This window comes from Carex rostrata, chromosome 22 (assembly GCF_964058835.1).
Source record: "Carex rostrata chromosome 22, lpCarRost1.2, whole genome shotgun sequence".
Taxonomy (NCBI): Eukaryota; Viridiplantae; Streptophyta; class Magnoliopsida; order Poales; family Cyperaceae; genus Carex; species Carex rostrata.
Window position 1 is genome coordinate 6349106 of NC_135939.1, and position 17475 is coordinate 6366580.

Below are 17475 nucleotides of genomic sequence, written 5' to 3' on the forward strand. Positions count from 1 at the left end.
AAGAAGCAATCGAAAAAACTAAATAAAACATGTCTTTTTTGTTGACAAAAATGAGCAGAGCATTTTAATTATAAAAAAAACTACAAAACTGATATATGATATATCACATAGAAAGGCGTTCAAATTACAGAAATACTAATCTGCAATTAATATATCACATAGGCCTCAGCAAAAAATTTGACCAATACTGCTTTTCGTATTTCACCATATCAAAAGTTTTGACCACCACGCTTTTCGTATTCTACTAATCTGTATTTCACCATTTCCAAAATTGTACATGAAATATTTGTTACGTAACTCTACTGATTTTTTGTGTTGTGAGTGGGGAGTTAACTAATTAGGAGTTTCAACACAGAAGGTCACACGAACACATTCATAGTTGTACCTTGAGAAATCAAACGAAACAACACCAATATTGTTCGACGGGAGAAAACATGTGGGGCCCATCGTTAATAAATTGGAGGTGTGGGTTGACTATTTGACGGAGGATAGATGGGGGATAAAAATATTTTCCCTTATTCATAATTCGTACGAATAAATTATAAGATTTACAAATCTCGTTAATTAGGGAATTATAGAGATTTAATTAGATATATCTGTATATATAAATTGATATCAAATTATTCAGATCCTAAATTAAAAAAATAAACGTTCGAAATATTCATACGAATTTAATTATAAAATTTTACGAAGCCTCGATTTGAGTTCTAAATTGAAAGGATAAATTCTAATTAATTTCTAAAATTAGTTATAGTAATTAATTTAATTAGGGACGCAGGTTGACGGTTTTACCTTATACCAACGGACATAATTCGGTCCCAATAAAAAACAGCATTAAAATACATCACCACACCAACCACACCAATGGCCGCAGGATTTAGTGTGAAAAGTTGTGAAATAGCATGAGACTGAATAGGCTATTCGATCCCAAAAAAAGTAAAATTTCCGGATCGAATAGCCTATTCGGTCTTTATAGTTTTTCTTAAAAAAAAGTAATCAAACTGGTTTAGTAAAAATAATTTTCTTAATTATGGTTTATAAAAAAATTTCTAAATTTTAAGATAATTCATCTATTCTAAAAAAAAAATGGTTTGGATCAGTCAAATTCTTACCGATTCTTCTATCCATTAAAAATTATTAGTACCTTTTCTGTTTGTTTTTAATATTTTCTATTGACAAAAAATTCTCCTATGCAATGAACATTTTATCAAATCCGAGCAACACTGCAATAACAAAAATGAAACGGAACTATAATAACAAAACTACTAAAAAAATACAGCCGAAATATACACCCATTGATTGATAGTATTTCAGAAAAAAAAAAAAAAATAGATTGACAAGTCTTTATTTAAAATAGCCCATTATTATAGAGCATCATTCACGTTTAACCGCTGAAGCATACTCATCAACCACTGATTTAGTAAGTGACGGTCTTAATAAACTCCTTGCTACATGGAAATGATGCGACCTTATGCAAGTGGCCATTAAATCCTCTCTCAAAGCAAGCATACCTGATTCTCTGCACAGGCATTCTAGGTCGGCACCAGTAAATAAATCCGTTTGTTGAGCAATTGCCAGAAGATTGACATCTTCACTTAACATCATTTTTCTTGTGTGTATTTTCAATATCTCATGACGGCCTTCTAAGTCTGGCGGAGGTACATACAGTACCTGAAAAATAATAACAAGCAACAACATATTTAACCTCAATGTCTTATTTATCTTGAATATGTCTCAACCAATGAGCTTAACAGCAATTACCAAGTCAAATCGGCCTGGCCGTAGGAGAGCAGCATCAATAGCACGGGGTCGATTTGTTGCAGCCAGCACAATAATTCCCTGATAATTGTATGATATATTTAAATATTATTGGAGATGCCCGGTTTTCCGTCGAATATTATAATGTTACAGACAATAATTATTTTCTCAACCAACAATAAAAGAAAGAAAATTCAAAACTATACTGTGCAGAGCTCAAGACCATCCATTTCTGTCAGTAAAGTAGAAAGAAGCCTCTCTCCAACTGTTACATTGCCGCCTGAACTCCCACCATGACCCTCACTTCAGGAATAAGAAAAGAGAAAGAGAGAGAACAATTTATCAAATAAATTGGTTCACAAATCACGTTCAAACATTCTGTACAAAAAAAAAAAAGAGTTACCGTTTAGGAGCAATAGCATCAGCCTCATCAAAGAATACAATACTAGGAGCGGCAAGACGTGCCTTCTGGAATGTTCTTCGTAGCAAGGCTTCTCCTTCTCCCACGTACTTGGAATACAATTCTGCAGCACTACATCCGAATGATTTCACAGAGTGAGATTTGCTCATAATAAAGCTTTTGATTTTGTGGAGACTACAGTGAATTAAGGATAAAAATTGACCTAAAGGAAAAGAAAGAAGCATTGGCTGCATGAGCAGCTGCTTTCGCCAGGGTAGTCTTAGAGCAGCCTGGCGGGCCATGCAAGAGGATCCCGCGTACCGGTGAGATGCCTAACCTTTCAAATGCCTTTCCGTGCTTTATTGGCCACTCAACTGCTTGTTGTAGCTTTTTCTAGAGAGAAAGAGAGAGAGAGAGAGAGAGAATTGTTTGAGAAAGAGTGAAGGACCAAGGCATATTGCCTTTTCTATAGATTTTTCCTACCTATCCGGGATAAGAAATACTCCAAATATAAGTAAACTTCTTCACCACGGCTTTAGGAAAAGATAGAAAGCAAAATAATATCCAAATGTAAATTGTAAAAAGCACCTTCAAATCTTTAAGACCCCCAATATCATCCCAAGAGACCTTGGACACCTCTTTAGCAACCCCTCTATTCATACTGGGGCCCACCAGTGACTTTGCTGATACCCAATCTTCCATCCTTATCCTGAGCATGCTACCTTTCTCATTAGAATTTGATGACCTTCGGTAAGCCAGCCTAGCAGCTTCTCTACAAAGAGCCTCAAGATCCGCACCTACATATCCATTGCATGATGAGGCAATGACTTCTAGATCCACATCTTCACCCAAATTTAGGCTTTTGGAATAAAGCTATATCAAATAAAAATGCAGTATTTCAGAAACAGTGACATCTGACTGTAGGTATGGTACATTCCTATACCAGTAAGAACAGTTCGCTAATGTTACCAATGTTTTTGTATTATATTAATGTTAAAGCCTCCACAAAGTTCCCAAAGCATCACATATAAAGTCAGACAAAGAAAAAAAGAACAAATGTTATGGACTGACAACTTGGACCAACATTTACTAATAGAACCTTTCTCTCTTGGTAATGCAAAAGCTACAATTGTGAAAAAGAAGTAGGAAATCAGACCTTGAGAATTTGAAATCTTTCATCAGAAGTAGGAACAGAAACTTCAACTTCTGAATCAAACCGACCTGGCCTTCTTAGAGCTGGATCAATTGCATCCACTCTGTGAAGCAAAGCAATTAGCGAACAAAAGTAATATTAATGATAATGACACAAAATTATATAATATCACCTACTAACCTGTTGGTCGAGGCAACAACAACAATGTGAGGGAGAGATTTTGACGAACTCTTATTTCCATCCATCAGAGTCAAAAGCTGACCCACTATGCGCGATTCTTGTTCTTTTCTGCAGGTAAAGGTAAGACATTATTTGAAGGCCTTCTTTTATGTGTGTTTCTTGTTCTTTTCTGTTCAGCTCTAGAGTGCTCTCTTTTTTTAACAATCCCTTGCATGCTCTTTGCACCAAAGCAAGTCTTAATTCTAGTTCTCTACTTAGTTAATGAATGACTAGTTACAGTTTGTACATGAAATAAATAATAAGAAGGCTAGAAGGAATTCAAAGAAGGACAAATTTAAAATCTAAAGTTACCAGTTAAAGTAACAGCAACAATTAAGTAACTTTTTACTGGAAAAACCTGTGAAATCAAAGTGAAGTGGTTATTTCCATTTTATTCATATTTTTCATTGTGACTCTAATAGTCTCCAAGTGCTAAAGCTAGTTTAAGGTCTTATTATTTTTATTTAATTTTATCCCTTTTTCAAGTACCATAAACGATATGCCTCTGCAAACAGCATAAATGGTGGGTGATTTCTTGCTGGAAATATATTAATAAAACAATGTGCCATGAGATTTAGAAACATACTTGTTGTTGCGGCGGGGGCAGATAGAATCAATTTCATCAATAAATATAACAGAGGGTTTTCCAGAGGCAGCATGAGAATTTGCTTCAGAAAAAGCATCCCGTAAGAACTTTTCACTTTCACCAGCATGTGATCTATGCACCGAATACGGACTGTTTAAAACAAAAAAGTAAGCTACATGAATATGTAATTCCAAAATTAATGGCAATTTTACATAATAAAAACTAGATCATGAGTCTGTACTTGATCATTGTCAGGTAGGCATTGCTCTCTCTAACTACAGCTTGTACCAGGCTTGTCTAAGACACAACAGAAACTAACAATAGTTAGATTATGCAAGAGCATCCTTTTGTTCAATTTGACAAATCCTTACGAGTTATGATAGTGAAATTCATGTTTAATTTAAATTTAATTAAAGAACATACCTTTCCTGTGCCAGGGGGGCCATAGAGAAGCAACCCTCTGGGCCACTGAAATCTCAAACAAAATTCAAATCAAACACTCCAACAACCGACTAAAATTAAACACAATGAGAAACAAACTCAAATCACAGAAAGAAAAAAACAATACCAATGGTAATATAATAGAAAAATTGAAAAGCCATGACCTTGAGCCCAATCTTGCGTGACTCACGAGAATAGAGAAAAGGGTTTATGATAAGCTCTCTAAGAGCATCCAGAGCTCTCCCACTTCCTGCAATTGCTTCCTCTGCTCGCCAGCTCGGAGAAGTGTCCACGTTGCTTTCCATTATCCTACCAGAACCCTAATTACGGAAATGGTGAGGTACTCCCGGGTTCTCCACTCTGATCGGAATAAAAAACTAATGATAATAACATTCAATTCAATGGAAAAGAGACGAAAAGAATTGAAATTTATTGATTAAAACCAGTAATTGAAATGAAAGAATTCAACTTTGACATGTTAAAAAAAAAGAAGTTAATTTACAAATAATGCCATCGATCTAGATCGAATATAAAAATATGAAGATAGAGAACGCACCTGAAGGAGCGACCGAAGGGGATACTGCAAGCTTTCTTTGCTCCTCCAGCACAGAGAGGCTTGGCAATGAGGCGGAAGAAGAGAGGTCGAGAAGCAATAGACCTACTAAACCCTGCACAAAACCCAGTAGAGGACAAAAATATGAAATATCAATAAAATAATTTACTTGGAAGACAACAAGACTCCGTGGCCCAATGGATAAGGCGCTGGTCTACGGAACCAGAGATTCTGGGTTCGATCCCCAGCGGAGTCGTTTTTTTTCCTGATCAATTCCCTTTTACTCCGGATCAATTCTAGACGGCCCAATAAATGAAAATCTAGTGGCATTCCTTCTTTTTACTCCGGATCTAATGGAATATCTTCTGGAAGGCCCAAAAAAATCAGAGCCCAATAATTGAAAATCTAGTGGCATTCCTTCCTTTTACTCCGGATCTAATGGAAAATTCTAGACGGCCCAATTAAAACATCAGAATTCAGAACCCAATGAATGAAAATCTAGTGGCATTCCTTTTTTATACTCCGGATCTAATGGAAAATTCTGGACGGCCCAGTAATAATATCAGAGCCCAATAAATGAAAATCTAGTGGCATTCCTTTTTTATACTCCGGATCTAATGGAAAATTCTAGACGGCCCAATAAATGAAAATCTAGTGGCATTCCTGTGATTAATACGAAGTGATCCAGTTCCTCCTTTTGTCGCTTGTTTTATTCTATCGCCGCCTTCTTGCGATCGTACTGATACAAGCCGAAGAGGAAAAGTGTCGAACCCTAATAAAACCCTACAAAATTAAGAGAAGAGATGGCTAAAGGAGAGAGCTCCATAGATAAGCTGAAGGATTTGTGGAACTCTCAGGTTAACGATGAACAGCAATGGGCTCTTAACTTTGTAAGCCTCTATTCTTTCTCTTGATCGATTTAACTCTATTTCTCATTCTTTCGATTTTCTTAAAATCCTCTGGTGTTGCCAGTGTGGCGAATCAAAACTAGAGATCCTTGTATTTCTTTCACATAATTTGGATGGTTAATAGGATTTGGACATGAGAAAGTTATCTTTGCTAGCGAAAGAAAGGGTGAGTCTATGCTGCTATGCATTGCACGATTTGGTCCGTAATACAGATCAATATTTTCGTTTTCAAAATTCTAACGCTCGATCCGAACTGTTCCACATGAATAAATATGTAACTGAATTTTATATTTTTTTTTTTACTATTTTTAAAGATAGGTAGAAAATCACTGTTTTTGGATGGTCCAGAATTTTCAGATCAAGTAATTTTCTACCTATCTTAAAAATTAGAAAACAAGTTCAAAATAATATAAAATTAGGTCTGCAAATACATATTCATATGGGGATCATGTTGAATGGTTCGGATCAATCGTTAGGCTTTTGAAAGAAATGTTCTAGTAGCATGTACAGTCAATATCTCTTTCTTTGCACACGATGGCTTAGCTAATCTAAATTCCTGAGCGTTATTACGTTGTTGGAATCACAGTGCTTCTGTTGTATTTTACTCCGTGTTTCTTTTAGGCCTATTGTTCATTATGATAATAACTTATTGGCTGCCATGTAAGATTTTCTGAGATAAAGCTATGTATACATTGAGGTACTACTGTACTAGACAAGATCGGTGCATCTTATATATCTGTTCAATCTTTTCTAGTCATAAGACAGCATTTTATTTCGACTGTCAATTTTATAGAGTAGGGTTCCAATTCCTCATGTTTTTCATACCTCATCATGCGTTATTTTTATATTTTTGTTTTTAAAGTCCAAACTATCGATCTGAACCGCTCAACATGATATCCATACTAAAATATGCTTGGGGATGAAATTTTATAATTTTTGAAAAACTTTTACTATGTTTTAAGATAGGTATAAAATCACTGTTTTTGAACCATCCAAAAACAATGATTTTGTACCTATCTTAAAAAATAGTAAACAATTTCTAAAAATTATAAATTTGGTCTCCAAGCATATTTTAGAATGTATATCATGTTGAGCGGTTCAAATCGGTAGTTTGGACTTTGAAAACAAAGATATAAAACATGATGCGTGAATCGTGATAAGGTATGAAAAACATGAGGTATTGGAACCCTCCTCACTTATATATGTCAATTTTATGATGGCCAATAATATTTTAGCATTTCTAGTTGAATTCTTGCCACCAAAGATCTTATGGTGTAGACAACTTCTGTTGTTAGATTCTTGCCTAGCGCATCAGATGCATTTGTTGTCTCGTGTCTATCAAGAATTTGACTGTCGTGTTAATAGTGAATTGTGTTTATTGTGATACATGTCATTAACTGAAATACATTGTTCATCTCTGTTAAAATCAAATTCTCGTGTTTATTTTATTTAATATTATTGCAGAATTTGCTGAAAGCTACTGGGCTCTTCGCTGGAGCAATATTCTTCATGCGCAACTTTGGTGAACTCATGTCAATATAAGAAATTTGCACCATAGCTTTTCTTTAGAAAATGACTGAGCCAAACAGCAGTTAAACCATTTATCTCTGTAATCGATTGTGGCGTTTCTTATGTTGCTGATTGAATTGATGTGTTCACTTTGTTGTCACTTTTTTTGGTTTTATAAAGAACCAAGTTGAAGTTCCATCAGGTTCCCTAATTGCCCATGTTTGAGTAGCAGCTGCTATATTTTTAGCAACAGAATTTCTGTGTGTACAATTCACTAGTTTTCTTTGCTTCTGAATAACCATGCATTTTTTAGCAAGGTGACGATCCTTGCGTTCTTTCACTGGCCTCTACATTTTTTTTTTTTTTGGAGATGTCTTTTGCAAAAATTGAGAAGTCTCATACAAATAAATAGCCTAATGTGACGTAAAGGATGTCAGAGTATTACAACAATGCGGAAATTAAGATAAATTTGTAATTGTATATTTGAAATGGTAATTCAAATCACCTTGCGAAATTAGGCTGGAGAGTGGAGAGGGAGTTAAAGAGGAATCAATCCCCTTGGGCCTGTTTCAACGGAGGAAAGCAACTCTTTAGAGTTCAGTGTATTAGTTCTTAATTTCTTATTAGATTATATGTTTGGATTATAAGACCAATATGACCAGACAGTTTCCCCATCTTTTTCGTGCATCCAAAGACGAGAATCGTGGCCCTTTTTCCCAATCTGTGAAAGATAATCTGTCCCATTTTCTTGCTCGGTGGAACATGTATTGACAGGGCTGCGATCTTCACAGAGAGAAACATAATTAATTGAACACCCACAGAAAAAAGTTCTTTTGAAAATCAAGCTTCTCACGTAAAAATGGTTGTCATTTTATACCTTTCATCTATATATCTATGATATACATCATATAATATAATAATCTACGTTCTTTTACCATTGAAGGTATTATTTCCTAGGATTTGTGAAAAAGAAGAGTTGCTGATATATTTTATTTAAAACAATATTAGGTCCTCATTTCATTATTTTTTTTTATTTTCTTGAAGAACAGTAAATAACAATGATTATCGTATTACTAATATTAGCAATATTATTTTTTCTCAAAAAAAAAAAACATTAGCAATATTATTCACTGAGGTAGAGATTTGCTAGAAAATAATTCCCTCCGAAATTTATGTTGATAAATTATATTGGACCAAAATGCTAACAGTTAGTCTCCATTGATTAATATTACTACCATTGTGTCAATGAAAAGCTAAGAGTTTACAAAATCATATAAACGATATGGGTTCCATTAGTGATTAGTCTCATTTACTGGTCACGTGAAATGCACCCAGCTATATATATTAATACGAAGTTCATGCTAGTATCAATTGTCAAGGTCTATTTTCCATCTAAAGATAGCTCAAATAATGCGGGCACAAGTATTTGATCGAGGCCTGTACTGTACTGCCTTAATAATAATTTATGTACAACAGTCTAAAAGTCTCTTAATAAATCTCAAAGGAAGTGTTCAGCACATCCTCCATAAATTTCCTTGAAGCTTCTTAAGAGACTAAAAAAACCTTAACTTACCAAACACTTACTCCTTTATAAAATTTAAAATTACTTTCTTAAGACTCCTTTGACCCACATTTTTAAGGACCCATTCTACGTTACTCAAGGACTTAAGACTCCTTAAAAAAACTATGCTTTCTTAACTTTTTATTGTCAAACACCTTTTTTTTAACGGATCTTAAATTTAATCCTACCCACCTTGCTGAACACTACCAAACCTACTTTATGTTGAACCAAAAACAAAGGAAAAAACAAGCAACAAATCGCAAATGCACGAAGTACCAAGCTGGAAGTTAAACTGATTTTGACTCAATCTGAACTCCATGCCCATATCAGTTCAGTAGCACCAAAAGCCAATCTTTAAGAACATTCATGCTCTGGAAGTAAAGCATGAAAGGTTGATACAAATACATTAACAAAAAAGGAAAATTTCTGGTGTACCCCTACAACTTTCAAAATAGCCAATTTCCTCGTGAAAACACCATTATATCCACTATCTCCATAAAACCATAACATTTTTTCTTCTATCCCCTTTTATTTATTTAACTTTTTATTTTGTTATTTTAAAAATAAAATTGACAAATATACCCTCCTCTACTCTCTCCTTCACTGTATAAACAAAGAAACTACTGACTTTTATCAGTTTCTTCAGAGCAGTCACTGCTCCTTTTTTCTTATCACATCATTCCCCCGTGGCATCACTTATTTTCTCTAAAATCAAACCGGTACTTGGCTCAAATGCTGATCCAATTACCTACATGTACAAAAGTTAGAGATATCACCAGCTGCCAATGGCGAAGTCAACACTGATTGTGCATAAAGGTGTTAGATTACGAGTTTTCTGTGTTGACATAGACCAGATGAGTTGGCACAATGCAACCTATTATGATATTCTAAAGTGCAAAAGGACCCAATATTCATGCAAATCAACCTAACTTAACATTATTAGTGTATACAGTGAAAGAGAGCGGAGGGTGTATTTGTCAATTTCAATTTTAAAATAACTAAATAAAAGAGGATAGAAGAAAGAATATTAAGTTTTTAGGGAGATGTTCGATATAATGGTGTTTTCACATGAAAATTTGTATGGGTACATTAGAAATTTCCCCTTAACAAAAAGAGATGCATAAAAAGAAATGGGAAATCGTTGAGCTGAGACACTTAACACACCTGTTTTTGATATATATATCCGAAAAGTTGAATTTCAGCTGCACTTGATTACTGAATAGCAGTACCAATCTAGGTCCTGTAAGGCTTCCATAGATGTCGGTCTCATCACTTTGAAAAACTGTAGGGCCCCAGAAGCAACCTCCAGCCCTACATAATTCATATTTGAAAATAAATTATTTACTATCATTATCTTCACACACTTGAGCCTTCTTCTCAAGCAGGGAAGATAATTTATCAAATGACAAATTTGATAACAAGTAATCATTGGAGCTAACCTATTCGAAGAATTTTCATGAAAGGCATTAATTAGAAGCTTCATCTTTGGACTGCCCTCTTATTTGGATCCCAAGCTAATGTCCTTGTAAGCCAGCACCTGGAATTACAGATAACAAAAAGGAAGGGAAAAAAATAGATGTTACAATCAATTACAATAAGATGATTGTACAAAACTTGAAAATTAACCAAAACAAAATATATAAACAAATTTTAGAATTATATATATCTTCAAGCACATACCACTCAGATCATGGAAGGGCTCCTCTTGAAGTCGATTGTGTTTTTTTACTCCTAGAAAGTTGGAGGCCGTAATTCTCTTAACCGTCTGACAACATGCTTCATGGTTGGTCTAGTAGATAATGAATCAACAGTGCATTTGATGCCCAAGTGCAATATCTCCACCAAATCATCATGCGGGGCCATATCCCACAACCCTTCAACAAAGAATTCTTTAGCACGCCCCTTTTGCAACAACATACAGGCCCATGCAACTATGTTAAACCCATTGCCATACGGTGAAAAGGACGGGTCCAGTGCTTTCTTGTTAGATATTAATTCCAACAATACCACCCCATAACTATATACATCTGCCTTGTCAGAAACTCGACATGTCATGGCGTACTCTGGCGCAACATACCCAAATGTGCCTGCCACACCAGTGGTGGCATGGGTTTCAGAATTACCAAGGAGCCTTGCCAGACCGAAATCTGACAAACATGCATTATAATCGGTATCCAATAAAATATTGCTGGGTTTTACATCACGGTGCAGAATACGAGGTACACAGCTGTCGTGCAAATATGCTAGGGCTTGAGCAACATCAAGTGCAATTTTATGAAGCATTCTCCAGTCAACCGGTCTCTTGCACCTCTCCTGTATGAACCTTTCTAAATTACCCCCAGGAAGATAATTATATATCAGAAACATCTCTGACTCGCCCAAATGGTACCCTATCAGTGTTACTAAATTAGGATGCCGGCATCGGCCAAGGGTTTTCACCTCAGCCTGAAACTGCTGCACTCCCTGAAATCTGCCAACTGCAAGTCGTTTTATTGCAACTAAAACCCCTGGAGCAACTTCAGCCTTATAAGTTGCTCCAAAACCACCACTTCCTATGCAATTACTGGCATTGAAATTGCCAGTAGATCGAACGACACTTTCATATGTAATTGGTACACCCATATCCACAAAAGAGGTTACCTCTCTCCTTCTAGAAGATTCCCGTGATGTCCTCCGTGCACATTTTCGTGTGTATATGTACAGTATGATAAGTGCCAACAAAACAGAGACAATGGCCGAGGCAGATGTGATGGAGGCGATCTCAATAGAACTGAAACCACCACCGCTGCCTCCAGTAGGAGAGCTCACTGGAGGCGAATAAGCGTATGCTTGAGAGGATGAAACAGAGAGGGAAATGGGCTTGCATGGTTGGAGAGAAGTGTTTCCTTCAAAACTATTGCAGCTCATAACAGAAGAATTTGAAGGGAGTGAACCAGTTAAATTGTTAAAGGAAACATTAAGTATGCGAAAAACCAAATTTCGAGGAATGTTTCCAGAGAGATTGTTGCTGTTTAATAGAAGTGTGGTAAGGTTTCTTAGGTTAGACAGGTCATTAGGGATTGCACCTGATAGAGAATTTGTGGACAGATCCAATACCTCAAGGGATTTCAACTGATCAAGCCCAAAAGGGACAGGTCCAGTTAAGTTGTTGCTGGCTAAAGAGAGATATTTCAAGTTTTGCAGCTGATTTACACTTTCAGGTATCTGATAGTTAAGCCAGTTGTGACTGAGGTCAAGCACAATTAGGTTTTCCAATGTACCAAGATTTTGTGGGATTACACCGGAAATCTGATTATGTGATAATTTCAAAACCAGAAGTGATCGGCATTTTGCACAAACTCTATTTGTTAACCCGCCAGAAATCTTATTTTCTCGTAAACTTAAAATTAACCCTTTGAAAACACCGCACTTCTCCAACAGAATTGCATCTAATGATCCGGTAATATTGTTCTTATCCGCAATGAATGCATAAACAGTCTTGTTTCCACCATCCTCAACAGAAATTGGCAAATTTACAAGAGAACCCGTGAAACTATTATGTGCAAAATTGTGGTACACAAATCTTCCCAACTTGGGACTAAAGAGAAATCTATTCCGAGTTCTATTCAGAAAGAACTTATAGTAAGTTGTCGCAAAATCATTGTTAGATAAACTCATTGGAGTTGAACAAATTCTATTAGCAAAATCCGGTATTGGGCCCGAAAATTTGTTCTCGCTTACATCAAACACATCCATACAACCCACTGGTAGAACTGAATAAACACTACCTGTTAATTTATTTGAGCTCAAATCTAGAAAATGAAGGTTATTACACCCTGCAATTCCAGTAGGGAGATCTCCAGTTAACAAATTATGACCCAAATTGATCATCTCCAATTGCTCACAATTGCCCCAATCTCTCGGTATCTTCCCCTTGAGTGATGCCCCTGGTGCCCAAAGGACCCTTAATTTCGGTAACAAGGCAACACTTTCTGGAATACCCCCTTCAAAAGTATTGAAGTCATCAACCGAATCTGTCTTCACGACCGGGTCGAATGGGTTTGAAATTATAAGAACAGATACTTCTAGGCAATTGCCGAGCTGTGCGGGTATAAAACCGCTAAGGCTGTTTCTCGACACATCCAAAACCTGAAGTTTTGTTAACCTACCAAATTCCAATGGAATGGATCCGTCCATTAAATTGGAAGATAACAACAAAACACGGAGCTCTGTACAATTTCCTAGATTTGCAGGAATGTTACCATAAAACATGTTCCTGGAAAGATCCAGGGTTTCCATGCCAGAACAGGCAGAGATTGAAGCCGGTATCTCTCCTCCAATTGAATTTCCCGCCAGATTAAGAACTTGTAAATTTGGTGGAAAAACACTAGGTAAAGTCCCGTTCAATAAATTTTCACTGAGATTGATCAATACCAATTTCTCTAGTCTCCAGATCTCCACAGGAATCTCACCGTAAAATCCATGACACGGCAACGAGAGGGTTGTCAGCTCCGAGAGATCGCCAATCACCGAATTTAGGCTTCCAGCGAGTCTACGTATTGGATCTACGCAAATGCCACCGGACAATCCCAATTTCGAGCGGGATAAACGTATGTTGAGCGATGTAACCCTAGATCTCGAGTCGCACGACACAAAGGGCCACGAGCAGTGATCCCCGGCAGCTGGGGACCATGACTGGAGGATACCAGTAGGGTCAGAGACGGAGCTCTTGAATTTGAGAAGTGCTATTCTATCTATACCACGTTGATCTGCGACTGACAGGGAAGATGAAATTAGGAGGAAGAAAGAGACAGAGAGTACAGCGAGTGCGCTAGTGGTGAAGCATCTCTGATGTGCCGCCATCGACGACGGCTCACTGTTCAAGCGGAGGTAGTCTTTCGGTCAAAATTGAAGTGCTGGCAGTGTCGTGGAGAGTTGTGAACCAGTCATGAAGAAAAACCCTAGATTTCGAGAATCTTCACATGCTTGGAAATGGAGGAGAAATTGTAGAGAAGCGAGAGCAAGAGCAAGAGCTGGAGTAGATTTTGTGAATAGTGATGGATTCTATGAAAAAATGAGCTCTCCCCTCCCTCTCCTCTCTATCTGAGATTTCTTTATTTCTTTGTTTCTTTCTTCTCTTCGTCGCCGTCTGTTACTAGTCTACTGATTCTTTCTTTCTTTCTTTTTAGTGTGAGCGTTATTCATTTTCCATATTGCTTTTCCTTTTGGTAACTTTTTTTCCGACAAGTCCTGACGTACCATTGAATTTTACGCTGTATTACGTGACATGTTAAATTACTGGTTAGTACAACTCGTAAACGACGTAACGTGCGATTAGTAAATCGTCGTAGTTTTCTCTTGTATGAAAGTTTTACTATTTTCTCATCCCGTGTATTCAATGATTCGATGGACTTTACAAGCTGTACATGGATCATCCATGTGAATTAGCAGCTTATATCTGAGATGCGGGGTCCATCCTAACACCAGCGTGACCATACCGCTTTTTCAGTTACTTTCCGTTGCTCCGTGTCCACCCATTTTGTAATACTTTAGTAGTGTCGGTGGGACCCACTGATTTAAATGAGACCGCATGGAATATGGGTCGTTACAGGGAGTTGGACCCACTGTTCGCTGATTGGCAAAGTCCTGGGAGAGTAGTGAGGAGGATTTGCTTCTTCATCCCAAAACTGCGTCCCCAATTCCTTTCATTACAGTTGGACATTTAAGAGGCCATGTTAGATTGTTAGAGCATCTACATCCCTGAAACTCTTGGAGTTTCTAAATAACTGTTAACTAATTTTTAGAAACTTTATCTCTGAAAGTTTATAAACTCTCACATCCCTGAAACTCAAAATTAGAGTTTCTTAATTGCCACATCAGCAAATAAATTACAAGATAAAAGAATTTCAGCGAATTATTTGGCCACGTCAGAGTTTATAAACGGTTTCTTATTAAGAAACTTTGGAGCAAAGTTGCTAAATAAGAAACTCATCTGCATCCCTGAAACTGGTTTAGAAACTGCCACATCAGATTAGAAACTCAAAGAGTTTCAGGGATGTAGATGCTCTTAGGCTTTGGATTACCGCAAATATGACAGCTTGGTGGTGTAATTATTAACTTTCATGTCAGATTTATGGTAAAGTATAAGCAGCGGTGTAGCTAGGATTTGAGTCAGGGTGGACAAAAAATTTTGAGTTATTAGGTCAGTGGGAAAAATTAACTTATATACTTGAATCGTTTTAATCAATCTCACCAAATTTTAAATCAAATTTCAACATAAATAATAAAAAAAAATATATTAACACTCAACGATTTTAGTCAATTATCAGTCGCAATTTGCAATTTAATTCATTCGATTGGATTGCAGTATTGAATTATCAAAGGACAGGAGTAGGCAATCTAATTTTCAAAAATAGGCAGGCCAACATATTTATACTACTTCATACCCATTTCAGGGATATACAATTGCCTACCTCTGTTACATTGTGACTTTGTCATTAAGTATAAGACATAAATTGTACTTTAATAAAATTAAATATTTATTTATACTGTAAAATGAAATAGTTTTTTTAAATAAAAATGATTTAGTTGGATTGAATTAACACTACAAATGTAATAATAAATTAATACAATGTCACGATATATTTACATAAGGATTTCTAGGCATAATCTTGCAGCTTGTCTTTATTTCAATTTGGATATATTGTACATAACAGATAAGTTTCGAGATTATGTTATGTGACTCATATTATATGATCGGAAAAAAATGATGTTTTGATGATTGAAAGCCTAGATCAGTTAATCTTTAATTAATTTTTTTTATCACGTTGACAAAAATCTAGATTTATGGTTTATCTATTTTTTAGATGTAGCATTTACATGTCACGATATATCATATATGTGATATATGGTCATATAGAAGCAGGGGCAGATATACAGTATAAGAATGGAGTCAATTGACTCTATTTTTTTCAAATTTTTTAATCTGCAACTTATTTTCTATATAATTTATAGTAAATTGCTACAATTAGTGTAAAATGACTCCCATTCGCAGCAAGAAAAATTTATATAATCGACTTTCATTCACGTTTGACCCCCTTAACGTGAAAGTCAAGCTCTGCCCCTGTTTAGAAGAAATGAACACACATGCTGACTTCAATCTAGATGTGTGGGCAAGACAAATAATTGATGAGGATTTCAATTGAAAAACTGACATAAAATTTGTAATATGGCGGGGGCACGATCAGGGGCGGAGCCAGAAATTTATCGTTATGGGGGCAATATTAGTAAGCTTTTAAATTGGAAAAGAAAATATAATATGGGGATCAATAGTGAATATAATTAGTAAATTATATGGGGGTCAATCATAGTTGAAACTAGGATATTTTTCTAAAAATTTATAAAATAGCATGTTAACTAAGACAAAAAAATATAAGCCACATTTTCTTGTTTCAAGTTGACTTCTTTAACTCTATTTGTTTGGGTAATGAAGGATGGTAAAATAATCTATGATGTGTGATTAATTATGTGCCTTGGTGAAACATAAAATTTGAAAATGATATTAGTTAGATTGAGGTGATTATTTTTTTATATGTTTGAGCCTGAAAATTATCTCCTTTGTGAGGAGCTATTTTTTGTGGATTTTTCTACAAAGTTAGAGCTATGTTGAGACTGGTACCATGAATATTATGTTTATTTAGATCTTCTTGGTTGGTGCTGGATAGAAGACATGTTATTAGTGATTGCTTTGAGAAATAAAATGGGTGTTCTTAATATTATCAATTTTTTTCTTAAAAGAAAAGACACAATAAAAAAATAAATTTTGCATGACATACTCTTATGCATAAGACTTCTATGATAAGTAATTATTTCTAGAATCTTCAAGGCTCTAAGTTATTTTAATGGGAGTGAGTTTTGTCCAAAGGACTTTGAATAAGATCTCATTCAAAGTCAAAGTTTGAAAATTAATTTAGAGTTATCGGTGAATAAATTTTTAGGGTTTTCGGTAAATAATAACTATAAAATAAAATAATTAATTTAGTTTATAATGAGAGTCGTATCTCTGGGAACAAAAAAACAAAAAACAGGTTGCTAATCATGAATTCGAGTCAAAGATCAAACTTCAAAGGAGTCTGCATCTACAGGGTGCGGCTGTGTCAAATTTTGAATTTTTCAGAAAAAAAAAGTGATTTTTTTTATTTATTATTTTTTAGATTATGGTATTTTTAAAAATTTCGGTAAAAATGGAAAAGAGTTTGATTGCATTGCATTGCATTGTGCTCTCTGTCGGCACGTTGATATATAAGTGGTGCTTTATTGGGAGTGTTATAACAGACGCTTCTAGACTCTAGAGCAACACCTGGCGGGGCCAACTTGAGTCAATGATTCATAAGCCAGGTCAAAATTCA

General features: G+C 35.6%; 3 protein-coding genes and 1 non-coding gene across 7 annotated transcripts; 2 read left to right on the forward strand and 2 right to left on the reverse strand.

Annotated features, from left to right (window-relative positions):
- Positions 1-1238: 1238 nt before the first annotated feature.
- CDC48B (cell division cycle 48B) lies at positions 1239-4917 on the reverse strand. 2 transcript variants are annotated; one of them, XM_078323997.1, is made up of 12 exons: positions 4722-4917; positions 4540-4584; positions 4358-4413; positions 4117-4266; positions 3492-3599; positions 3315-3414; positions 2747-3031; positions 2382-2551; positions 2162-2290; positions 1965-2061; positions 1762-1839; positions 1239-1671 (listed from the first exon to the last, which is right to left on the reverse strand). In XM_078323997.1, exons 1-12 carry the CDS (start codon positions 4860-4862, stop codon positions 1375-1377), a joined length of 1656 nt encoding a protein of 551 aa, XP_078180123.1. In that variant the 5' UTR covers positions 4863-4917; the 3' UTR covers positions 1239-1374. The 2 variants fall into 2 exon arrangements, with proteins under 2 accessions (XP_078180123.1, XP_078180124.1); XM_078323998.1 differs by lacking the exon at positions 4358-4413 and having other exon boundaries at positions 4722-4862.
- A 376-nt stretch (positions 4918-5293) lies between these two features.
- On the forward strand, positions 5294-5366 carry TRNAR-ACG (transfer RNA arginine (anticodon ACG)). Its single transcript has one exon. It is a non-coding gene; the product is annotated as a tRNA-Arg (tRNA).
- A 444-nt stretch (positions 5367-5810) lies between these two features.
- TOM5 (mitochondrial import receptor subunit TOM5-like protein) lies at positions 5811-7723 on the forward strand. The gene is made up of 2 exons (XM_078323999.1): positions 5811-6000; positions 7483-7723. The coding sequence occupies exons 1-2, from the start codon at positions 5914-5916 to the stop codon at positions 7558-7560; spliced, it is 165 nt and encodes a 54-aa protein (XP_078180125.1). The 5' UTR covers positions 5811-5913; the 3' UTR covers positions 7561-7723.
- Positions 7724-9371: 1648 nt separating this feature from the next.
- Positions 9372-14357, reverse strand: LOC144573853 (LRR receptor-like serine/threonine-protein kinase RPK2). Of its 3 annotated transcripts, none has more exons than XM_078323620.1 (4): positions 10769-14353; positions 10528-10625; positions 10253-10399; positions 9372-9459 (listed from the first exon to the last, which is right to left on the reverse strand). In XM_078323620.1, the coding sequence occupies exon 1, from the start codon at positions 13928-13930 to the stop codon at positions 10820-10822; it is 3111 nt and encodes a 1036-aa protein (XP_078179746.1). In that variant the 5' UTR covers positions 13931-14353; the 3' UTR covers positions 9372-9459; positions 10253-10399; positions 10528-10625; positions 10769-10819. The 3 variants fall into 3 exon arrangements, with proteins under 3 accessions (XP_078179746.1, XP_078179745.1, XP_078179747.1); XM_078323619.1 differs by having other exon boundaries at positions 9425-9836; positions 10769-14357; XM_078323621.1 differs by having other exon boundaries at positions 9425-9836; positions 10253-10442; positions 10769-14341.
- Positions 14358-17475: the final 3118 nt, after the last annotated feature.